At 39.5% G+C, this 27,375-nt stretch overlaps 1 protein-coding gene across 4 annotated transcripts in view; it reads left to right on the forward strand.

Moving 5' to 3' along the window:
* Positions 1-563: 563 nt before the first annotated feature.
* The window catches only part of LOC124263694 (receptor-type tyrosine-protein phosphatase alpha-like), a 310,238-nt gene continuing 283,426 nt past the window's right edge, over positions 564-27,375 (forward strand). For 2 of the 4 annotated variants that reach the window (XM_046698356.1, XM_046698358.1), the window contains exons 1-3: positions 2,772-2,856; positions 3,625-3,852; positions 13,808-14,023. In XM_046698356.1, coding sequence (XP_046554312.1) covers positions 13,846-14,023 — 178 coding nt within the window. In that variant the 5' untranslated portion in view covers positions 2,772-2,856; positions 3,625-3,852; positions 13,808-13,845. Of the gene's footprint in view, positions 965-2,771; positions 2,857-3,624; positions 3,853-13,807; positions 14,024-27,375 lie in introns of those variants that run through there. The other 2 variants (XM_046698357.1, XM_046698359.1) reach the window with 2 other exon arrangements.

Genomic DNA, 27,375 nt, shown 5'->3' on the forward strand with positions numbered 1-27,375 from the left:
ATGAGCAACAGCCAATCAGGTCACGAGTGGCAAACACTGGATGCCCATTTACTGACGTGTACATAAGTCCCAAAACTCTCAAAGTAAATTTCAAACTTACCAGGATTTTAAGCGTAGAATGATTGTGATTTTCATTATGGCTAAATTTGACTACAATCGCCAGCTGCTGAAGGGATGGTGTAAATCCAACTAGGGTCCATGTAGGTAGCAAAGGTACTGTAAGTCCCCATGGTCTTTAGTATGGTGATCAACCTTCAGTTGCTGGTGATCTATAGCCCGTTCTTATATTGGACTGTTGTCTCTCGTGATATATGTTTATGATAGCGTACTAGTTTTAAATTAAGAGCTGTGATATCCTAGTAGTTTTACTGTCCTTCGATGACAGTTTTTACGTTATATATTTATTGATTTGAAATATTGATATAAACTGTTCTCGTCACGATATGGCTGCAATATTGCCGATGTGACGTTAAGTTTTAACTCACTCACTCACTCACTCATTTACTGACGTAATTAATACCGTCAGGTCCCTTCGACCTGTTCTGCAACAGTGCATTATGTTAGTTGAAAAACTGTGTGAAGAATGTCGATTTCAACTGATCACATACCGCCAAGAGTTGAAACTTTCATGTCGATGAAGTTTTTGTGTTTATAGCAATTATAATCATATATGCTTACGTGTGTATATCCGCATCCTGTTGTATCGCGCTGTGTTTGGGACCACATACAATATTTTTTAAGATAGAGATGTGTCTACTCAGTAACAGTATTACATCAAGTACACTCAGTGTGGTGTAATAGAAACGGGAACGAAGCTGGTCTCTTTTGCAAAATATCTGATTGTGGTTCACAGTGAAGTGATGTTTGTAGAAAGGTGATCTTCTTCCTGGTCGGTGAGGTAGTGACACAATTGCGGTGTAGCCCAGTGTTGTGTTGTTGGTGGCCAGTCTCAGCGTGGCAGCAGGTCAGTAAACTCTTTTTCCACGTGAATTTCTGCACCGAATACATTCTCTTGTCAGCTTTACTTTCAAGTGGTCGTTAAGACACGTGTATTAATGGTATATCAGGCAATGTGGAAACACAGCCTGACAGTCTCACTGTATCATGTGTAGTTATCACTGGGAAAGCTATACTTTCTTTCACTGTCTGGTGTCCCTGGTGTGATATTGCTGGAAGATTGCTGAAAGTGGTGTAAAACCATACTCACTCACCCTATCAATGCACTGAATAGATCACTGACAATAGTGTATAGTTGTGTTATTTTTACAAGAAAAGATCATGTAATAGTGCATCCCATTCTAAGAAGTGATTCGCGAAGGAATGAATACGAAATACGTTCTTGGGAATGAAGCCAGTGTAGTATATCGTGTTGATGTACTGACATGCTGTAACATGTTGTCAGTGTGCTCCTTACCTGCTGTATTCATTGTTTCACTCACACAACCATGGTTTACTGAAAGAGACACTGTAGCAATGATAATGAGCACCTGTCAGCACCAGTTGAACACAAAACAAGCCTTTCATCTGTACCACGGTAATAATGGGAACTGTTGACTCGCGCCTCACCTCCCGATAGTGCGTTCTGCTTGAGCGGGCTTGTCATTGTGGGGTGCCAGCTATGTAATCAATAGCATATATAAATAAAGGACCTGCTGAAATCAAGATGACTGCCATGTCACTGTGTGAAGGCTGTGTCATTGTGTCCCACTCACATTTTTGGTAATCACTCTTAGCGACGACTATTTTAGCGGGTATGCAACAGACAGATGGTTGTACATACCGAAAAAACCCGGGTTAGAATTGATCTTCAATTTATACTTATCAGAGGGTGTACACAAAGTGCGCAGTCTAGACTACCAATTGTCCGACTTCCACTTTTATGGAAGTCGAGGTGGCTGAGCGGGTTAGGCGGCTGACTTTGTGTGCTGGTGATTACATGCCTGACTCTGAGGGTGTGGGTTCGAATCCTGGATGGGACTCAACCCAACAACAGTACTAGAATTTGTTCTTTACTAAGAAAGTGTAATCCCAAATATAGCGTATGTTAAATTTGACAACTTTCTAAATGGCTTTGTATAACCATAATCCCATGAAGACATGGAAAAATCCTACAAATGCCGTCTGTATATACAGTATACGCATAGGCAAAGGTTAGTGTGGTTGACTTGAAGTTAAATATGTGAATTAATATGATGAGACGTTTTTAATATTGCAAAAAAATAATCCCATAATAGGACTGCAAATGGTACCTTTTAAACGTATCTGGCGCGACAAATGAGAGAGAGAGAAGAAAGAGAAAGAAAGAGGAGAGTCACACAAGTACACTAATGCCCTCTGCTGAACGTTATTTGGAACAAAGTAAGGCAATGACAACGTGGTGTAATTAATTGCTCTTAACACAAGTCATAAACACCTGAAGATACGAAACAGAAAACATTCTTCACCTTGCTTTTAGATAGTAATCCTATGAAACACACACCTTTGACAAAAAAACAATGGATCACACATAGAACAATACACAACTGGACCCTACAAATCACTGTGCAGTGTGTGTTGTAATTCAAGATCATTGTAATCAAATATGCAATATGCGGAAAGGGTTTTGTCACTTCTGTTTACAACATATTGTTAATGCTGCAGGTTTGAGATAAAATGTCGCCGTAGGCAAACCAGCATGGATGAGTACCACACGTAAACCTCCACAGTATGCTGATGTAGCTGTAGATGGAGAGACTACTGCAGTGAACGAGACGTACTTGACGCACACAAGGGGTGGTGAAGCTACAGCCTGGTGGAAGGTGGATCTAGAGACACAAGTACAGTCAGCAGTGGTTAACATCTACTTCAGAACAGACTGTAAGTATGTCACACTTTTGTTGAAGCAGGTGTTGAATGATGCTTCATACGTCTACGAAATTAAACCAAATTTTAAATAATTCGTGATATTACCTTTTCAGAATATATACCTCTTGGACCGCACAGACACCCTAGGTTAATTGTTGGTTGAGTTTGGAAGCAAATTGAAGAAAATAATATTGCTAAAATGACAACCACCGTTCGTTAGTGTCACGGACTAAATATGTTCCAAGCACTGATACTGGTATAGACGCATTGACAGCGTATATAAATAATGTATATCTTTACGTAATAGTTTCCATTTTAATTTGAAAAAAATGCGAGATATATCAGCGTCAATCAATATTGACATGATAATGATGAATGTTTTGAGAGTGCATCACCACTTGCACTTCCTTATGACCATAGTTGTTTATACATTATCACTTTTGAAAGATGATTTGTGTATAACGTGAAATTTGCATGTGTACGATTTTCATTTTCAAACACAAAAAAGGCTAAAAACAAACACTAACAACTGTTTCTCTGATTGTCAAAATTATTGGTCTACATTTTTTATCGACCTTCTTGTAAACGTCAAAATCAAGAATGACACCTTATGCAAGTGTATGGGCACACTGCGTTGTGCACGCGCATCCAATGCGTTGTGTTTAGGGGTGACAATAAAGAGAAATGGTGGTGCGTTCATAAGATGTCTGTCTTTGAAAAGTTTGTAAACACTTATACTTCATATGCAAATTGAAATTTCATGTTCCTCTACTTTTTTAGATAAGCGTCGAAGTAATGGCTTTCACCTCTACACGTCTATGACAAATTCACATGACCCCAAACAAGGAGATCTATGTGACACAGTTAGTGGGCGCCCTGACGGTACAGACATCCCTGATGTCCTGAATGTCACCTGTCCTGGGACCTGACGCTACCTGACTGTCTACACAGAGACTGATAATGATGAACGTGGTGCTGTGTTAGACTTTGCTGAAGTACAGGTGTGGAGTGAGTATAAACACAATGACAGACAAGCTAGAACACGTACGATGACCTCAAAATCAAGTCTGGGTTACAGAAACGATTGCGGTGGCATGATCATCGGATCATAATGGCACACACCCGTTGAAGTAATTTGGCTCTCATAGTGTATGTTAGCTATTGCCACTAAAGTACTGTCTGAAATAGAAAAAAACTGTTTTTAGGCTGTTGCTCTGTATCCCTAAGATGTACACAATTGCAAATAGCATATGTCGAAATAACCCACTTCGGCCTTACTTGGCATTCAGTGGGATAATAGGATATCCAGAAAAGCATGTTCACTCGTAAAACCGGGCAAAACAGAAAAAATACGAATAGCTGCTGAAAACAATAGATCAGTCTATAGATCGCAATTAGGTCGCTCAGTCAGGTATGACGACGGACCGTCGACTCACCTGGCATGAAATGCATGTGCTGCCTACAGGCACAAGGGGCCATCTCAACGATATTTTATGCTTTCTCACATGTGTGTTGAATATGTCTCATCTGTTGATTAACATCTTACTTGTCTTTCTATCATAACGTTTATGTTGAGATATGTAAATCAGTAGGATACCCACAGAAAAGCTTAAATCAGCCATCGTATTAAATGTCTCAAAATATATAGGTGGCATGACCAACCGATGATCGACAGGACTGGATATTATTTGTAAATTGTTATGACATGCAGTTTGCTTCTCAAGTTTAATTCCCCTAAAGGATTATCTTATCTCAGCTGATATCTCTATCCCCCAGCCCGACCCCATCCACCGTCTGTGACACCCGTCCTGACGCACCGTTTGAGACGATCCCTCCTACCTGTTTCTTTTTATAGTAATAGTGAGACTCATTGGTACCTACATCTTTAATAGTTTCAGTATTAAAGTTATTATTTTTTACGTCAGCTATCGTTTATAACGAAGCTAAGTTTAATTTTGAAATGGGCATTTAAAAAGTGTCCTTTGTAATACAATATCATCGCACACTAATTTGCATAAAGTCATGGTCTGTTCCAACTAAGTCGCTTTGGACATAGAAAAAAAAACCGCATTGCTCATTTTTGCACTAATCTCTCCCCAGTAAAGTACTTTTTTGTACGTTTCCCATCTCCCTACCACTGAGACTGTAGTTAGGCCGAACATGGTGTAACAAATATTTCACACTGTCATATATTCACTACATAAATTGTAGATATAAATGCGAAAAAAACACTTTTTCTTACTCCGACAGTACTTTAGTTTAGGAATACATAAATACAGAAGCTGTGTACCAGGGTCACGGTCTCATGTTTCATACGTAAACATAACTAATCACCACTTACCAGAGATATCGTTGTATGACATGTTGCATATGTGTTGTATATCATGAAGTACGCCACGCGTCGGTCTGTGATTAATCGAGTCTGGACCAGACAATCAAGGGGTTAACAGCATAACCATCGATCTACGCAATTGGGATACGATGACATGTGTCACCCCCACGACAGCGAGCCTGACCACACGGTCCCGTTAGTCGCCTCTTACGACAAACATGGGTTGCTGAAGATGCATACATACATACATACCACACAGACACACACACACACACACACACACACACACACACACACACACACACACACATATATATATATATATATATATATAATTACGGAATTGCCCAATCCGCGAACTACGCAAGATATTTGCGTAATCCCCGAGAATGGGCGACCCTATGCCCAAACCCTGTCATTACGCAATTGGTATTGCTCATTCCCGTGGATTGAGCAATTACTCAATCTGCATAAATCCCATAGATTGAGCAAGCTGAGTTGTGTGTATTTAGAAACCTAGTTGAGCTTGATAAAGAAGGGAACAGAGGAATCTCCTAAATATTTCGTTCAGGTTGAATACCTATATTGCGTGATAAAAGATGCTCATCAGTCATGTGGACATGGAGGCGAAAAGAGGACATTACATGAACTAAGTAAGAAGGTTTTTTTAATGTGACTCGTGACCAGGTGAGCTATTTCATATCTGTCTGTAAAAATTGTCAGTTGAACTGACAAAAAACATCAAAGGTGCCATAGTGAAACCAATTCTGCTTGAAACGTTTCAGTCTCGCTGTCAGATTGATCTGACTGATATGCAAACAAAAACTGGTCAAGATCACGTGACGAAGTTTTGCATATTAGGACCGCTAAAGTTAAAGAGTGCAGCCGATGCAGCCGATGTATGCGACAACCGCGATATTACAGTGCATATCTCTGTAGGTGCACGTTCAGGGCATACAGTTCTCTGACTGTCTCTTTAGAGTAGTTCGTGACTGTTTCAGACGCCATTTCTATGGGAGGCTTACATGACAGACTGGTGGTCATGTCATAGCCTTCTTTGGCGTGTAGTTTGGGAGTACACTCTATTGGTGAGACACATATTATTTTGCTCTCTGTTATTTTTCTAGTTCAGACAGCCTAAATGTCTCCTTTTCCATAACTATTGTGCCAAAAAAGAACCGGATATAACAAATCTTTCAAGATGATCTAAAGTCCGTACTTCGAAAGTACCCTTTATATGTCCTGGACAAAATCTCAGCTAGATGCAGCACAGCACTATCGTGAAGAGAGAGTCTTGTCAAAAACTGTTTCTTTGAAAGAAGGTGGTTTGCACAGTGACAAAGATGCTCCAGGAAGAACAATTTTCGTGTATGCAGGCTTCTATTGGGAACCAACCCAGGAATGAGCTGTGTCCGTTCTGGTGCGTCGAGGTGCTAGTTTCAGAGCAAAACGTTGAGCTCTTTCAAGAGCAATAAATTCATTTGAGGACAGTTTCGACCAGAGGTGACAACCAAAGAGGGCTTTGGGATGCAGACAGAGTTTGTTAGGGGTGCTGTGCTGTAGCGTGGAGACCTGAGCTTATAGGGGCAGCAGAAGAGGGAGGAGAATGCATCAAGAGTTTTCTCCCGTGTATTGGTAGACGCTTCCACGATCATCCCTAAATGTTTCATTTCTGAAGTGGTCAGGGTTACTCTGTCATAGAGTGGAAATTCTTTCGAGCCCATGGTCTTGTTTGAGAACCTCATCAGTTTGCTCTTAGAAGGTGTAAATGTAAATTGCGCATACTGATAGCATGTTCTGCACACACGTTGAGATCAGACTCATGATAGCTATATCGTCTGCTTGCGGGATTTGGAGGTAAAGGACAATGGCACCTTTGCTAATGGTGGCCAGTTGATTGAGGAGTTGATTTATGTATTAGAGGTAGAGTTTAGCGGGCAGCACAGTGCCTTGTCGAACTCCTCTGTACAGTGGGAATCATGATGATACTTTATTATTAACAAATACACAATTTTCCACTTAGCTATAAATGTTGTCAAATATTGCCCATTGGCTGTCAGGGATTCCTATATTGTGCACTTTGTACAATAGCCGGCATGCCGAACTGTGTTGAAAGCTTGTGAGCTATCCAAGAAAACAACATATAAGGAATCAGATTTCTCCATGTAGTGGTTTACAGTTTCTTGCACAATGATCAGTGTCACGGGAGGACAATCCCTCCATGAAGCCGCACTTTTTATTGGATGGGAACACCTTATTATCTGTGAGTTTAAGCATGCTTTTGCTAATGACCATTTAAAAAACCAGATCACTGGCAGTAGAGTAACTCCGCGATATGAGTCTGGAGAAGTACACTATTTTGTCCTGCTTTTTATATTGGCATAATCACGCCAGTCCAGTGTGAAACTAGACAGACTAGAGAACATGCTGTATAAATACTTCCCACTATGTTGAAGATCCTCGTAGAAAATATTTTCAAGACAAGATGCTTTGTTGTTTTTGTAGGTTTCTACACAGAGTGTCTATCTCCTCTTGAGTTGTGAGATAGAAGTTGATAGATTTTCTGAAATGCTTCTGGTTGAGTCTAATCTCGTTGACACGTTTTATGATATCCTGCCAAAACGCTTCATCAAAAAGGGAGTCGTTATTGTCAGCAAAGACTTGTTGCATATGTTCCGAAATAGCTTCACAAAGCTCCTTGTCATCCCATATTTTCCTCTTGTCCACATCAAGGGATACTACCAAAATATTTTCTGGTCAATCTCCCCAGCACTGTTGATTTGTCTGAAATGATCTGCTTTATATCGCGAAGATGCCTCTTGCTGTTTGTACCTAAACTGATCCTTGACTTCTTTGTATGCTCTGTAGGATGGGTATTCTGCGCCTGTTGGCTGTCCATCAATGATCCATTCAGATCACTTATCTAGCATGCGTTTGTGGCACTCCTTCACTGCTCCCTTCCAATATGGCTTGATGTATTTCCTGAAGATACCTACATACCTGTAGATTCACCTTATTAGCTGCCAGAAGGGAATTTGCATGGAGAAGTACACTATTTTGTCCTCCTTTATATATTGGCACAATCACACCAGCCCAGTGTGAGACTAAACAGACTAGAGAACATGCTGTATAAATACTTCCCACTATGTTGAAGATCCTCGTAGAAGATATTTTCAAGACCAGATGTTTTTTTGTTTTTTTTAGGTTTCTACACAGAGCGTTTATCTCCTCTTGAGTTGTGAGACAGAAGTTGATAGATTTTCTGAAATGCTTCTGGTTGAGTCTAATCTCGTTGACACGTTTGATGATATCCTGCCGAAACGCTGCATCAAAAAGGGAGTCGTTATTGTCAGCAAAGACTTGTTGCATATGTTCCGAAATAGCACCACAAAGCTCCTTGTCATCCCATATTTTCATGTTGTCCACTTCAAGGGATACTATATCTGTTGCTTCTTGTTGTTTCAACGAATAATTGACCAAACCATTTTCTGGTCAATCCCCCCAGCACTGTCGATTTGTCTGAAATGATCTGCATTATATCGCGAAGATGCCTCTTGCTGCTTGTACCTAAACTGATCCTTGACTTCTTTGTATGCTCTGTAGGATGGGTATTCTGCGCCTGTTGGCTGTCCATCAATGATCCATTCAGATCACTTATCTAGCATGCGTTTGTGGCACTCCTTCACTGCTCCCTTCCAATATGGCTTGATGTATTTCCTGAAGATACCTACATACCTGTAGATTCACCTTATTTGCTGCCAGAAGGGAATCTGCATGGAGAAGATTTCAATGTCAGACTCAGCACATCCAGCCTCAGGAAACTTTGACTTCCCACATCAGGTGGGAGACTGCAAATGTGTAGTTGGTATACTCTTGTCCTGTACAGCCTTGTCCCAACAGAACTAGAAGTACACTGGACGTTCGTTGTTGGAGTTGGGATTAGCACTCATCGAGATACTGCACAGGACTGGTCATAAACCTTTAGAGTGTTATTATCGAGGAAAAATGCAGATTTTGTAAAGGTTGCTATGTCACCGGATAGAAGGATATAGTCCACTACTGAAGTAGGTCCCCGAGTACAAGCTTGAAATGTGGTAGTTGGTCCGCTACAATAGGCTTGGGCATTAATAGGCACTAACGTTAGGTCGCTGGTGAATATTTCTATCTTCCTATTTCTTCTTGTGATCGATGCTTGGAATCTTGGGCCACTCATGGGAGAGTTTAGGTCACCCATGACAATGACTTTACCATTCTGCAAGTATCCGAGACAGATGTCTGTCAAAAAATCAGCATAGTAGTCGAAAGGTTCATCTGTTTGATTTGATGGTGGGAGATACACAGAAAGGGTATAGTCAGACTGATGTTGGTTACAGAGAAGCTTGATACCAGTTATCCTATCACAGTCCGTCAATATCTAGCTTCAAAATGTGGTTTTGAAGGTCATTTTTGCACAGAAGAGCAGTTCTACTGCAGGAAGAAACCTTTGAGATGTCCGGAATAAGTTACTTGCAATATAGAAGTAGTTCTCGTGAACATAGTCCATGAGGCACGTGTTGCTGATGTTGGTGGTCAGCAGTGGCACATACATCCACTTCGTAGTCCTGAAGACACTGGTTTATGTAAGGTACACATTATTCCCCTGACATTCCATGACATCAGAGATAAGGGTTAACTGGACTGTGACATCAAAGCGTTGTGGGGACTTTACTAGTGTTGACCTTGGTTTAGATTGTCTCCCGTTCTCTAATTTGACGCCCAAACTGTTCCCGTGACAGCTGTGGATTGATTGTTATATTTTCCGGCCAGAAAGCTGCACGTTCCACTTGCTCCTTATACTCAGCAAGAACGTTAACTTGATCAGATGCAGTTCTCTTCTCAGGTCGACGTTGCATTTTTCCAAGAAGCGTTTTATGGGCTCTGAAGAATTATTTTATGGATTCCACCAATATAAAACCTAGCAGTTCGCACTTTGGGAAGGGCAGCAGGGAATTCATCAGCTTGGTCTCGGGTAGCAGCACCTTTGTGTGATCCTACATGTACTGTTATCTTTGACGTTTTCTCCTCAGAAACACCCTGTCTGATTGCACTTCTTCAACAGCAGATGTTTCCATAGCACCAGCAGTTTGGGGCTGTGTGTTTGTCTTCAGACAGCAGTTATACGTCGGTCTGTTGGAGTTGGTTGTGGGTATACTCTGGTTGTAGTCCTGGGAATCGATGCCTGTTTGCTGACATGGGTTGACTGTTTCTATACAAGCAGGTTCATTGATTTGCAAAATGTCAGAAGCAGACCATCATAGTTGTTGTGCACAAGCACAAGGTTTCTCTTGGTTCACTACCTGAGGATTTCTGGAGGGATTTTCCATCTTCGTCAGACGAATTGTTCCTGGATAGTGAATGCGAGGTTATCAGCTGTTTCTCTACTGGAGCTAGCCTACGTTTGAGTGAGTGAGTAAGTTAATATTTAACGTCACATCGGCAATATTTCAGCCATATCGTGACGAGAACATATGTTAGCCTACGTTTGAACTCACTCGTTGACTTAATGTTACCAGGAGACGATTCCTCAATGTTGGCTACGTCATTCTCTACAGTATCTAATCCCTTGTTGAGTAGGGGGTCCTTTGGATTTCAGGCTTGATATTCCGAAACTACAGATTCTTGATATTTCCAAGCATGTGTGATTTACTTTTGATTTAGATTCATGGACATGTTTCTGCAAATCAGTGATCTTCTCTTCAAACATGGTAGATGAATTTGTGATTATGCCATCAATTTCTGATAGCCAGTTTTTGTCAGATGATTTCAGTGCACAAATCTCTGCCTTCTGCTCTTTGACGTCTGTGTAACTCTGCACACTTTGTCATACTTCCCGTCTGATCTTGCTCTCGTTGTACAACTGTTCAACTGCTTTTGCACTGTTATTTCTCAATTTTTCAATTGTTCCCTTAAGCATGACAGTTTCACGCTTTGCTTCATCAAAGATTTTAACTAGTTTTTCTGTTCTCAACCTGCATTTGGATTATCTTCTTTGATAGGTAGTCAAACTCCTGAGCAAACTCTCCTTTGATGTCCGAAAGGTCACGCTCTAACCGAGATATTGTCTCGTTGATTGGACTATTGTAAGGAAACTGATACCCACTGACCTTGTCAGCTTGTGTTTTCCTACGTGACCCACTTTCTACATCATACAAGTATTCGCAAAATGACCCAAATATGCCCGATATAGTGTAAAATTATCTTTTGCAAGTTTTGTCATTTGCTTTTAAGTGAAAAGTACAACAAAGACACTTAAATATATTGTTCAAGCGCATAAGAGCGAATCAATCTGTTTGCAGTAACAACCTTTTCATCTGGAGTTGAACTTTTCTTATCAAAACCAAACAATCTGTGCACATAGAAATTGCTATCAACATCTTTCATTGTGCCAATTATTAAAGGGTATTGCTTCATAATAGATCACATCAAGATACACTTGTCACATCTTTCTTATCACTGCAATGGCAATAAACGTAATTAACATTATAGTGGCACTACATCAAATTTCAAACCCCATGACGGAAGAATGCCTTGTTATCTTGGAACTCGTAATTACATAAGGTAATAATGTCCGCTGTTCTGAAATATTCCAATAGTGGACCACACTTAGTTTAAAATGTTACACAAGTTTATAAACAACATATTATAAATCTCATATCCTTGACAGGTTCAAAATACAAACTATTAGTTCGGCAGCAATAGATCGAAGGAAATAATAAACATTCTCCATCCCAAGATGGGATATGGCTGATCATGAGCTTCATAATTTTACAATTTTTCAAACTACAAAGGTTCAGCCCAATCCTAATCTTTCCCCATCTGGACTAAGGTTATAACAAACCAACATCAGTGATCTATTGAGTTCGTAAACCGCAATTTACTGTATTCAAAACATATGCACTGATTTCAAAGCATGCATATGTGTTTGAAGGAAACATTTTATCACAATATCTTTCATAAATCTATTTTCACCAGTATTGATCTTAATTGTATTTCAATTGCAAGGACTCCTGTGTGAATCACCTTTCTTACAATACCTAATAAACGGTATCATTCAAAATCACTACAATCATATTTTATAGCATCAGATGATTTCATATCTCCTTTTTCACTTCAATTTTACCGCCCGGAGAGCGGAAGGTCGCGGGTTCGATCCCCGACCGCGTCATACCAAAAAAAAAAAGACGTGCAAATATGGTACTTGCTGGTCCCTGCCTGGCGCTCGGCATTAATGGGTACAACAAGGACTGTTCGACTCGGAGTCAGTATAATGTGTCTGAGAGGGGTATTCATGCTTCACTGCGGCATGGTATCTCAGTGGGCAAGCACTATAAAACTAGCTTCAGTCCTGGCTAGTACAAGCAGCGGCACCTACACATACACACGCATGCACGTCGTCATATGAGCGAAATATTCTCAAGCACGACGTTAAACCCAATTTCACCTCACCTCACTTCAATTTTACCATCACCCAGACAATTTACGGAAATACTATGAATATCATTTGCTGCAGAGACAATTGTTAATCATATATTTATGTAGAAACCTTTCAATGTTGCATAAGATGGGTGAGTGAGCGAGTTAAAAACATTCATCGCATCGGCAATATTACAGTCATATAACGATGAAATACACAAGATGAGTGCATCGAGATAGAAACATATAATACATGGGTTTGCTGAAGAAATCCTGAAAGGGGGAATTTGGTCTCGAAAACCCCAGGTCGATACATGATTAAATACCAGGCGAAGGTCTGAAAGTAGCTGAACCTTCCCCCAGCTTAAAGTCTGATCAGGGTTAGCGAAGAACAAAGGGCTGTTGCTTCCTGAGGAGAACGGGCAAGGGGAATGTCTGGCTTTTTACGTCAGTATGTATTCGAGGTCGGTTTGTATTTGATACAAGGGAATACAGTTCTGACATGACTCGCTATGAGTTCCAACGATGTATTAAATGTGATGTATTTTCTGCAAAGGCTGAACGTATTACAGGTTTCTAAACAAATCAAGCATTTTTTTCATGGTACGGTAGAATACACAATTGCCTTTTATGAAATAAAATAATGCTATGAAGACATGCGAAAGCCTTTGTATATAATTTGGTAGCTAATGTTTGCTGCTGTCATTGAGGCACGTGTGCTGTTTACATCTGATCAAAAATCACTGGAAAGTGCTCTGTGGAGAAGCTTGGTCTGTATGTCATCAGTACAATCTGCACATATGTGCACCATTTCCTGAAAAGATGAGGGTTCAAAATGTAACATACGTATATGCGTGTGTGTAAATCGCTGCCCTCTGAATAAATAAACTAAATAAACTATTGCGCTGCCTATTGACAATAGTTAGTCAGTTAGATCCGGAACATAAAATTGCCTTCACCTTGCTTTTAGGTAGTTCATACACATAAGTAGATGATACACATATACTATTTTACGTCTTTAGTTCAAGAGCACACTCAACACTGTGTTTGTTGTGCGCAAAAAGAGAAAGCGCAAAGCTTCTGATTTTAAGAGAGGTGAGGAAAGCAGTGCGCGTTGTAATTCTTGATAGTAGTAGTCATTGTAATCATATATGTTACAGTACATTGTTCATGCTGCAGGTGGGAGGGAAAATGTCGCCAAGGGCAAACCAGCATGGATGAGTACCACACGTAAACCTTTACAGTCTGCCAAAGTAGCTGTAGATGGAGAGACTACTGCAGTGAACGAAACATACTCGATGCACACTGAAGGTGGCGAAGCTACAGCCTGGTGGAAAGTGGACCTACAGACACCTGTACAGTCAGCAGAGGTTAACATCTACTTCAGAACAGACTGTAAGTATATCAGACCTTTGTTGAAGCATGTATTACATGATGCTTCTGAACTCATACTGTTCCTGACCTGACGCTAACGTTTAGGTTAATTCCCTCTTTGTGAATTACGAAAACAGTTATTAACCACACGGGATCAATGAACAATACATACTGCTTGTATTTAAAGGTCACATGCAAGCAAAACATTAAACATAATTACAACAAAAAATGTGAAAAAAATAACAAATAAACAAAATTATAAGCGTACAATCACGAATCCAAAGTGCAATATTTTGTAATCGGTTTTACTTCCCTCGAAACGAAGCACCTCGAAACCGAACCCAGTCAGAGCGGGTGGGTGTGCACTCGAGTGTAAACGAAGTCTTTTCATTGGCTGGTTCATTTGCCGATACTCTGAGGGCTCATTGTGTGTGTGTATATAGAGATAATCTGTTTGATTGGCATTTTAGAAGTATGGTGAGTAATAAGAAAGTAAGATTCTTTATGGATAACAACTTCTTTTGTACATGATGCGGCATTTCGGTATGGTTTCTTATACCGTTGTCCAGCAAGAGTGACAACGGTATAAGAATCCATTCCGAAACGTCGCATCATATACTATAAAAGAAGTTGTTATCCATAAAGAATGTATATAGATATATCGGGTTTTGTAAATACATGATCTCGGCATTTGCGTTCGATCCAATCAATAAATACTGAAATGGTGAACTACTGCGAGGCTGGAAACTGTCGTTCTTCCAAGTACAAAGCAGGACTTGAAACTGACAATCTGTGTTTGCTCCGGTTTCCGTCCGATCCTGTCATCCGAGAAAAATGGATGCAGTTTGTTTGCAATCCACATACATAATAACATGTCATATGTACAAGTATCACACCTGTCTGTCTGTGTAATTACATAATGTGACAGAAACAGAACTCGGGTGCACGAGCCATAAATCAATGTAATTTGTTTATGGTGTATAGCCTGATAGGTGTTAAGTTCAAATTGCATGTGTTCAATGATGGAAGTTGTGTATTGCATATTGTCATTAGCAGACACTCAGGCAGACACATAGGCGTCAATAAAACAGACATTGAGTTTTGTCTGACAGAGACTGCTTATCACAATCAACATATTTTTCTATGTTTCCATAGACATGTATTACAACATTTCAGTTTTCAAGCTGAGCAATTTGTAACAATGAAATAAGTATTTCTAATGCTACACTTTCTGGAAAACTTGGTTTGCAAACTAGCAACCAAGTATGGGACCAGTGTATTTTTATTTTATTGCAGACCCAAGATGCTTGTAATCACAAGAAACATCTTTTTGTTCTCCAACTTCGACCACAACGATAATCCGGTTCAAGCCGCGCGAACCTAATCACTGCGCATGCGCTATGGGCGCAGTGCAGCACAGTTGTTGAAACCACTTTTTCCCCCAAGCCCTGGGGTGAAATAAGTGAATCGTCTGAACGCCGATTTCGCGTGGTTTTTTTCATCGCGTTATTTTTCAACTTTACAAGTTGAATTTGCATTTTTGATAATTTGTTACTATAAGTCCATACCGAAAGGTATCAGAGTCTGCAAAGTTGTGTTTTGCGTTGCATGTGACGTTTAATTTCTCAAACCTTTATAAGTTTGGAATGTTATACAAAATGTCCAAATATACAACAGCTGTTATAAACAATACCACCAAGGGCCTTAATACAAACGCCTGGGCACTCAGTCAGTATTTCTTACAAGTTAATAACTTGGATGAGGCAGTCCTATGCTGAACACCCGTGAATGTTGTTGGCTAATATGACCCCAATCGTCACAGAAGGTATGATAGCTCTTCAAAAGTTAATAGGTCAAAAGGTTCATCAAAAGTTGCGTTGAGATCAGAACAGACTGTTTTCGGATAGTGTGAACTACAGCGATCACTTCATTATATTCGGGCTAAATCAAAACTTGAATAATTATTGTTCAAGAGTGATGTTAAAGTTGAAGAGGATGGTAATTTCATTGTCCGAGATTCTGTGGTAAGGATCAACGCTATACACGAATTATATGTTGAAACATGCTTCCCAGCCCGCCTTACAGTCACAACTGTTGGCACAGAAACTTTGTGTTTTGGCCTTGAACAGGCATTTGAGATCGAGGTTTCAAGTAAGGCACTTGGGAATGTTCAACTGCAAAGAGAAATTATGTCAGTTAGCGAACCCATGTCATTGTCGACTCTTGGTGTGTTTCTGCGAATAAACCTTCAACTAAAATATGCCGGTATTTCACAGGACCAAAAGCCGGATATTAAACCATTGAAATAAACGTAAATACAGTAGGAAATACATGCCTTGACCGGATTTACGTATGTTTTCAGATATTTCCTAACTTCGGGCATATATTTCATATGAATCTATACCTTTGAAATATATGCTCATCGTACATTTTCGTATGCACAAGCACCTCGTTCATGTATGCCCTGATCGGATTGTCAGGGATTTCCAAACATGAATTGCAAAACAGATACCCCGGTAAATACATGATCATATGGTATTTCCAATGCATTCCTTTGAATTTCAGTGGGTACTGAAATTTCAGATTTCGTTCTAAGTTAACTCGGGTTGGAAACATGTGAATTTACTAAGGTGGGGAAACACATGTAAATTTTTTAATTTCAAATATTTACACACCTTAGATATTTATGATATATACGTACCGGATTTCAGGAGCATGTATATGAACGGTTCATACATCTTCATGTTACCTGTACTCAAGCAAGATGATCATATGTTTCCATCATGTGAATTACAGTGTGAATTGGACCAGCTTGGGACCGACTAAAAGTCCGAATTATACAGTAGTCCGAAGCAGATTTTAATGGGTTATCTCCCTTTTACAATAACATTGTCAAAGAGCAGAATTAAAATTATAAAATTTTTCGCAATGTTTCGAGGAATTCATTAAATAAATTGAATAAACTAATGAATAAAATACTAATTAAAATACGTATAGGTAGCGATTTCTTACTTAATATGTTAAGAATAGCATTATTTTACCCAAAACTTTTGTCTAAATCTAAAAGTTTTCGTTTACGAGGACGGTATCCATTGCCATAATATGATTGGCTGCCTTAGGTCACGTGTCTGATTTTGACCAATCACGACCCTTATAGCAGACTGTGGCGGAAAAAGCGTCATTAGAAACCAATCTTTATCCAATAAAATCGCTTCTTACAACTGATTGATATCACACTGTGTCTGATGGCATCTTAAATGCATAGTGACATTGACACAGAGGGGACATGAACGTCTCAATTACAGTTTACAATTGGTGTTAGTCGCATCAAAGGTAATAAGCGTTCACCGCTAGACCACTTGGGTCTTGGCCAAGCCGGACTTCCTGCTAAGTAAATAAGACAAAATACACAAAACAAGCAACGGAATGTTTATTCAAGGTTTATTGGCCAAGCGGACTTCCTGCTCAGTCCGAATTATATAGCAATGTTTTTACATGTAACTACCTTATCGGGCCGACACTTTGGTCCGAAATCCGAAATAATGAGAGTCCGAGATACAGAACTTTTTTATTATGACAACAAAGAAGGATTACGTCGGGACCGTGAGTTCAGTCCTGTTTATACAGCAATCCGAGAAAGACAGAGTCCGAGTTTGACAGAGTGAACTGTACTTTGGTTCATGTACTTTCATTTTCACACATTTTACTACGTTTGAAATCAACGTTCACATGATCTCAATATTCTTATCACCAAAAGAGCCTGACAAAGAAAGCAGTATTACGCAAGCTAACACGCCTTATCAAGCTGCACTCGCTCTTGCTACCAGTATCAGTTACGCCTTGTCTGTGGTGTTGGCAAATCTTGTGAGGTGCATGTTTCGAGGGATTAAAAGGTTCAGTGGTGAACAAAGGGCGATGCGTTGCCCCTTTGTCCTCGCAAGTGTCCCTAGCTGTCCCAATAGAATAGCACTTTGTCTCTCTTGGAGCACAGCCAAATATGCTACACGAACCAACTCGTAATTTCTTAAGTCTGTTCAGCTCGCGCATCACCACAGTAAAATATTTTGGCTGAAGGGTCGTTGTCGGCACGGTACTACAGATATCTACTCCAGGTACGTTTCTGTATACAGAAACGTACCTTGGCCATAATGAGAATACAGAAACGTACCCTAGGACGATTCCATACCCATTGTGTGGTATTCTTGGCCGGAACTGTCATACTGTTGTATTAGATACATTTGATTGCGTTATGTAAGTAATGAGAATACACAGTAACGGATATTTCGCGATGCACATGAATACCACTCGGAATCAGTTGAACAGGAACAACTACATACGGTTTCGCTTTTGGATTGCGGAATATGGACTCGTCCGCCTTTTAGGGTCCGGGTACGTATTTTGACTTTGTTTAGGGTACATATCTGTATACAGAAAGGTACCTGGGGTACGTATGTGTAGTACCTGTGCCGACAACGACCCCTTCAGCAATTTTTGTGGCAGGACATAACTGGAATCTTATTCAAAAAGCCGGATATTCACAAAACCATTGAAATAAACGTAAATACAGTAGGAAATACATGCCATGACCGGATTTACGCATGTTTTCAGATATTTCCTAACTTCGGGCATATATTTCATATGAATCTATACCTTTGAAATATATGCTCATCGTACATTTTCGTATGCACAAGCACCTCGTTCATGTATGCCCTGACCGGATTGTCAGGGATTTCCAAACATGAATTGCAAAACAGATACCCCGGTAAATACATGATCATATGGTATTTCCAATGCATTCCTTTGAATTTCAGTGGGTACTGAAATTTCAGATTTCGTTCTAAGTTAACTCGGGTTGGAAACATGTGAATTTACTAAGGTGGGGAAACACATGTAAATTTTTTAATTTCAAATATTTACACACCTTAGATATTTATGATATATCATACCGGATTTCAGGGGTATGTATATGAACGGTTCATACATCTTCATGTTACCTGTACTCAAGCAAGATGATCATATGTTTCCATCATGTGAATTACTTGGTTCATGTACTTTCATTTTCACACATTTTACTACGTTTGAAATCAACGTTCACATGATCTCAATATTCTTATCACCAAAAGAGCCTGACAAAGAAAGCAGTATTACGCAAGCTAACACGCCTTATCAAGCTGCACTCGCTCTTGCTACCAGTATCAGTTACGCCTTGTCTGTGGTGTTGGCAAATCTTGTGAGGTGCATGTTTCGAGGGATTAAAAGGTTCAGTGGTGAACAAAGGGCGATGCGTTGCCCCTTTGTCCTCGCAAGTGTCCCTAGCTGTCCCAATAGAATAGCACTTTGTCTCTCTTGGAGCACAGCCAAATATGCTACACGAACCAACTCGTAATTTCTTAAGTCTGTTCAGCTCGCGCATCACCACAGTAAAATATTTTGGCTGAAGGGGTCGTTGTCGGCACGGGTACTACAGATATCTACCCAGGTACGTTTCTGTATACAGAAACGTACCTTGGCCATAATGAGAATACAGAAACGTACCCTAGGACGATTCCATACCCATTGTGTGGTATTCTTGGCCGGAACTGTCATACTGTTGTATTAGATACATTTGATTGCGTTATGTAAGTAATGAGAATACACAGTAACGGATATTTCGCGATGCACATGAATACCACTCGGAATCAGTTGAACAGGAACAACTACATACGGTTTCGCTTTTGGATTGCGGAATATGGACTCGTCCGCCTTTTAGGGTCCGGGTACGTATTTTGACTTTGTTTAGGGTACATATCTGTATACAGAAAGGTACCTGGGGTACGTATGTGTAGTACCTGTGCCGACAACGACCCCTTCAGCAATTTTTTGTGGCAGGACATAACTGGAATCTTATTGCACTGTATGTGACCTTCCTTAATGGTTTCACAGTGCCTGAACAATGTTATTTCTCCATTCGGTCAGCCTTTGCTGTAATAACGCCACACATAAACTTTAGAGTTGTCCACATGTGTTTCACTAACGCAAAAGTATACGATAACAAACAATGCTATATCAAATTATATATTCTGTGAGACATGAAATGAAAAATTGTTTTTATCCTGTAGCGATTATGACCGGATAGCACAGGCGGGTGCGTTCTCTGAGTATATCATAGGCATGTTGGATCTCCCTGCCTTTTGTGAAAAACGTCTATATTGTCCTGTTTTAAATTGACGATCCATAACTCCCAGTAAATATATCACGTAAGTAATTGTGATGTCGCATTGCTGTAAATTTCGCTGTCGGAGGAGTCATTCTCACAAGATGTATCACAGCACCAAAAACCGGATAGTAAACCATTGAAATATACGTAAATACAGTAGGAAATACATGCCATGACCGGGTTTACGCATGTTTTCAGATATTTCCTAACTTCGGGCATATATTTCATATGAATCTATACCTTTGAAACATATGCTCATCGTACATTTTCGTATGCACAAGCACCTCGTTCATGTATGCCCTGACCGGATTGTCGGGGATTTCCAAATATGAAATGCAAAACAGATACCCCGGTAAATACATGATCATACAGTATTTCCAATGCATTCCTTTGAATTTCAGTGGGTGCTGAAATTTCCGATCTCGTTCTAAGTTTACTCGGGTTGGAAACATGTGAATTTACTTAGGTGGGGAAACACAAGTAAATTTTCAAATTTGCAAATGTTTACACACCTTAGATATTTATGTATCATACCGGATTTCAGGGGTATGTATATGAACGGTTCATACACCATCATGTTACCTGTATTCAAGCAAGATGATCAAATGTTTCCATCATGTGAATTACTTGGATCATGTAATTTCACTTTCACACATTTTAGTACGTTTGAAATCAACGTTCACATGACCTCAATATTCTTATCACCAAAGAGCCTGACAAAAGCGGTATTACGCAAGCTAACACGCCTTATTAAGCTGCACTCGCTCTTGCTACCAGTATCAGTTACGCCTTGTCTGTGGTGTTGGCAAATCTTGTGAGGTGCATGTTTCGAGGGATTGAAAGGTTCAGTGGTGAACAAAGGGCGATGCGTTGCCCTTTGTCCTAGCAAGTGTCCCTAGCTGCCCCAAAAGAATAGCACTTTGTCTCTCTTGGAGCACAGTCAAATATGCTACACGAACCAACTCGTAATTTCTTAAGTCTGTTCAGCTCGCGCATCACTACTGTACAATAATTGTGGCAGTACATAATTGGAAAATTATTGCACTTGCTGTAATAAACGCCATACATAAGCTTTAAAGTTTGTTTCACTAACGCAAAAGTATACAATAAGAAACAATGCCATATCAAATTATATATTCTGTGAGACATGAAATGAAAAATTGTTTTTGTCGAGCAGCGATTATGACCGGATAGCACAGGCGGGTGCGTTCTCTGAGTATATCATAGACATGTTGGATCTCCATGCCTTTTGGGAAATTCGTCTATATTGTCCTGTTTAAATTGACGACCCATAACTCAGATTGCGAGTAAATATCACGTAATTAATTGTGATGTCGTATTGCTGTAAATTTCCCTGTCGAAGAAGTCATTCTCACAAGATGTATATTCCCTTGTTTGGAGAAGATCTATGGCTATTACGCCCCAGTGTTGCTAAACATCTTACAGGCCTTTAGTCTGACACAGACGCGGAGTGAGTGAGTGAGTTGAGTTTTACGCCGCACTCAGCAATATTCCAGCTATATGGCGGCGGTCCGTAAATAATCGAGTCTGGACCAGACAATCCAGTGATCAACATCATGAGCATCGATCTGCGCAATTGGGAACCGATGACATATGTCAACCAAGTCAGCGAGCCTGACCACCCGACCCCGTTAGTCGCCTTTTACAAGCATCGTCGCCTTTTATAGTAAGCATGGGTTGCTGAAGGGCTATTCTACCCCGGACCTTCACGGGTCCACAGACGCAGACATCGCATGTTCAGGTTCTGATCTGACAGGGGCTGAAAATATAATTCCAACATGAATACAATATCTCAGTGTTTTCCTAGGTAAGTGGAGATCTTTCTACAACATTGGAAATAACTCTATCGTTGTCCTTCTGATATTCCCCCGAACGAAAGCTCTACCCATTTAGGGTACAATGTGTATGTTACAGAATTGTAGGGAATAGTCTTAAGACTTTTCTACTTTGACCAAGATTCTTCGAACTTGTAACAGTCGTTTGAGAAGATCAAAAGAGAAAAGGGTAGTGTGCGATGTATATGACGGACGTATATGGAGAACGTTCGAAGAACTTTATAAATACAATAATAGAAATACCGGTTATGTTTAAAACGCACCTTCAATCTGATAGCCAGAGGGATTATTGTGAAAGATCGCAGTATGTATCATCATAAACGGGCCAAGATAAAAGTACAGGTCATTCATCTCCACATTATATCCCTTTTATAGACACGGGACATCGTTGTTACAGGTAGGGCAAACACTTTATTCTAAAGTGTCTGCCGGTTTCACTCTACATACATGTATTCAGATTATAGAGAAAACTAGCGACGCAGGTTCTCCTCCATCACACCAGAGACCACATAATCTATCATATGGCCTTTGATCACACATATAATTGTATAGATACCCAGTGTTTATTGATAGCGATGAAGCAACTTATCAAAATTTACAGCCGACAGTATTATCTGCATTACTCTCTTACATAAGGTGAAATATCACAGGGTTGTCATGGTAACGATAATTTGGAATACTATTTATTCTGTTGTTCTTTAATCTGTGATTAGAATTTAAATCAGTTTTGACGTGAGCATGTTAAGAAAAGAGAAGCTGTAATACGAAATGTATTGTGATCGAACCTATAGGCCTTTGTAAAAGCGAGTTTCAAGTCACCTACATAAAAACCTGTTTTCATGATAAGTATCTGCTAATCCGTGGCACGATTCAGACCATATCGTGGGCATGTGTTTGTGAATCATAATCAAATAGAGATGTTACAAGCAGTCCATGCCGCGTCAACAACACATGCAAACAGGGGCGTAGCTACCATTATAAAAACAGCTCGAGCACTCACATGATCTTTGCTAAAAATATTTTACAGTAAATTACAGTAAACAGGTTATTCTTCATATCATAGCTTTCAGTGATGATTGTTTTTCCATCGACATGTATGAGGATGTTTTGTTACAGTCATGATTATATGTGAATCATCACTGAAATGCAGTTGTTTATTTATCATTTGTTTATCAATTATTTTAGAAAAAACACCAAATACTCGATGTATGGTATTGTATCAATGCAGCTGACATGTATAAAATATGTCCAAACATATTTGTATATGAGGAAATCACACATGAATTTTCATGGTGGTAAGACTTCCGTCCGTAACCCCAAAACCTCCCCAACCCTCCCCCTTAAATTTTAACGATGAGGAAAACTTTCTTTTAGTGGCATTTATATGTCTTTCAGTATGTTCAGATTAAAAAAACAAAACACGTTAAAACCCATCCTTATCGGATGAGGAATATATATTCAGGTGATATGATTTGACTAGAATGAAATTTAAGGGGGGATACAGGCGGAAGTCTTTCCACCATATTTTGAAGCTATTGAAATCAGCAAACGTCAAACGATAACTCTTCAGGTCTCACAAAAAATGAAAGTTGGACAAGCCCTCAATACCACCTGAATATAAGGCTTTGCAGCTCATATTGCTTACACGAAAAACATGGCTTGCTACGTGCCTGGCAAACGCACGAGAATTGCAATACGGGCCTCTAACCACTGATTCTCCGTGACCTGGAGACACATGTGATTGAGCGTGTGATGGGACGTCGTCTGTCATACAGACCCTGAAGCAAATATATCCAAGCCCACGCAAGTCTACAAAATGTGGCAAGTCTAGATTTTCACAGCTTCAGGAGAAAGTCTCAGGGCTCCTTTTCCTTATATAATAATCTTTTTTCACTATCAACTTTTTTTTCTGTAAAATATGTTCATATCAGAGACTAGTTGTTAATCTAGTTCTGACGGGTAGAAGACAAAACACAAAATGGATACTAGTGCTGTTACATTTTTTAATTATATATAAACATTCGTCCTTGTCTCGGGATAAATGTATATTTTCCACCAAATGTACATTCGGAGGATATCGAAATCTAGGTTAAGCTAGTTGAATCATATTTACAATTAAAATACCCAAACAATGGTGCGTTGTCCACATTTTTTTTTTTTTCATAGTCACAGAACGATGTTTTCTCCCGTTCCGTCTCTAGGAAAACTCACTGCTGGGTTCGGGTTATGGAGAGCCATACCGAACACCCACAGCTGGCGGGACCAACATCTCCAGTAACATTTACATCTGCCAACGCTTAATTCGCAAGTGGTGAGGCAATAAGCTAATGAGGCTAAGGGTCCTGTGCCATGTTTGTGAAATATCTGTGATGCCTTATATGAAGTCTATCATCTAAGCAAGTCTAGCTATGTATGGCGTTAAGTCACTGCTTTAAGAAAGGCTCCTTTAGAATTTTATCTGGTCAATATTAGTATTTCCATCATATCGGAAAATACATAGACTAACGCTTAGTGTCTGAATATATATAATTTTGATAGTAACAAACAAGCCCATTTAAATTGAGCCCCAGGGAGACACGAGATTCAGTCCGGCTAGCCATGGCTGCAGTTAGCTATAGATATGTTTACTTTGTAACCCGACCCCCAAAGTGAGTTAGGGTTCTTGCAGATGTTAACAGACCCTGGACCTGAGGAGATCTAGACTTGCTTCATTTAAGGATTTAGCATTGCACAGAGGGCTTGGCAGTAGGGGAAATAATGTGGTTCAGGGACTGTGAGACAGACTAAACAGTAAGGAAAATAATGTGGTTCAGGGACTGTGAGACAGACTATAAAATGCATGGCAACCTACACTTCATTGTGCCTATCACTTTAAAACACAAGGGTTATATCTTTTGGGTTAACTGACAGGCTTTAGGACACAAATTATTTTTGGAACTCCAGCCAAAGGTGATGTTATACTGTCTGGAAATATGGCCTTTTTGTAATGCCATAATGATAAGTGATCGTTGTACATATGATGTTTTTGAAGGATAATATCAGCGTACTAATACTTTGCACGTGTCCCCCAACAACACACACACACTCTTTCCATACCCGTTAAAGTTAACTTTCCAATATATGCCTGTAAGAAAATACTGTAAAGTAATGGGATTGCTGAATTTGGCCACCAGAGGTAGTCACCACAGCATTCTGGTTATACTGCATTGAGAGAGGACAGAGCTTGGCAAGATACCAATAAATGTGCTTGTCATTTAAACCTTTATCTGATATTTGTGGAATGTGATTTTATAATTGAAGATGCTTCCTGCACCTGTAGCCCCAATATAGATGTTGTTAGTCCAAATTACTTCGTCTCTTTTTTTCAGTTGAAATTAAGATCTTTGCCTTTTATCAAAATAATATATTTTCAGTCTTAATGTGTCTTTGTCGGGAATCAAACACCGGTTTTTAACCTGACAAGCGAACGCTTAGCCACGAGAGTACCCCATCATTCCTTGATACTGTTGGTACATTTATTATACATTCAAGATTGAACCCAGTTTTGTCACCATATATCCTTCAGTTTTTATGTTAGTGACATGATCTGCACACTGATAATTTAAAAAGTGGAATATAAATAATGATTGTTTGCGATCTTTATCCAATTTAGTTTTCCATTGATCTAGTAATTTTCATTTTCTGTTTCCACGAAATTCTGTACGAAGGTACTTTTAACAGTTTCACCCAATAACAGTAAAGCATACAGATAAAACGTTTCGGTACTTTGATAGATTAATAAGTACATATCATATTCCATGATATTGAGATACCAAAATGATTAACATGATTATATAATGTATAACAAATTAGACAGCAAAAAGCAAAAGCAAAAAAGAAAACGCATGAGCAACATAAATGCTCAACAATTATCGAAACTGCTTAGTTATGAGCTAATTGCAATCACTACAATTTCCTATAGTCTGCGCAACAGATGGAAACAAAATAGGTCTAATATGGAAATTATGAGCTAATTGCAATCTCTACAATTTTCTTTAGTCTACCCAAGAGGTGGAAACAAAACATGTCTACAGTATATTCCGTCGGGTAACTGAAATTTGAGTAAACGTCCGTATGGAATAATAGCTGTATTCCGAATCAAAAAGAGGTCATACCAAGTATGTGCATGTTCACACATTTACAAAAGTAATTTACACCGGGAATCATTAATACATTGTAATCATCTTTTATGAAAAGTATAGATAATGAAATTTGTTCAGTTATGATCAGTCGGATAACTCATACAAGTGAGCACTAAAATTAGGGACCTACCGGTTCATGTCTGTGTGAACACATTCGTCTAGATCTGTGTTTTATTGTAATTAGCAGTGTCTCCTAGTATAGCATATATAAGAAGTGTACCTAAGGTCAGTTATTTAAACTGTTATGTAATTTCCATTGCAAAAAGTATAAATGATATTACCTATTGGTCACAAAGACTTATCAGTACCCCAACACCGACCACCGCCACCACCCCACCCTAGGCCTACCCCATGCCACACCCTCTCCCTCGCACACACACACACACTCCCTAACTCCTAACATACATATCGCTCTGGCCCATAGACCCGATATTTGAACCTTTTAAACAGACACCATGTGTATGTCAAGAAAGACACGTACGTTATTAGTGGTGCTCAGTCATGGGTATCACTTCACCATGTGTTACTAATTATCTCAGTACATTATGGCGTGGTCGGACGCGCTAACGAACCCTATGTGACAGTTACATTACAGAACCATTGAAATACATGTTAAAGTAGTGCTAATCTTGTAACACTATACTTACTCATTTCCAACCATTTACGCATGTACAAAATATATGACAAACCTAACCCTGGTCATACGAGATTTCAAGGGTATTGAAATGCATGTCCTACAATCACAGCATTTACATATGTTACACATGCTAGGAAACACATGGAAACAATGGCCAGATTTACACACCTGTGAAATACATGTAAATGCAGAGTCGAATGTTCGTTTATTTTAACACCCTTTTAAACGTGTGTAAATCTGACGGCCAGATGATACGTAGATTTCAAACGTTGTTCATATGGCCGCCGGATGAAACGAGAATTTCCTGACGTTAGTAAATTTGGGTAATACAGTCATTTTGTGTGGTGTATATTCCCTTGTTTGGAGAAGATCTATGGCTATTACGCCCCAGTGTTGCTAAACATCTTATAGGCCTTTAGTCTGACACAAACGCAGACATCGCATGTTCAAGGTCAGATCTGACAGGGGCTGAAAATATCATTCCGACATGAATACAATATCTC

The sequence above is a fragment of the Haliotis rubra genome, unplaced genomic scaffold (assembly GCF_003918875.1).
Source record: "Haliotis rubra isolate DU_JTF1 unplaced genomic scaffold, ASM391887v1 Scf895, whole genome shotgun sequence".
In the NCBI taxonomy this organism is placed as follows: Eukaryota; Metazoa; Mollusca; class Gastropoda; order Lepetellida; family Haliotidae; genus Haliotis; species Haliotis rubra.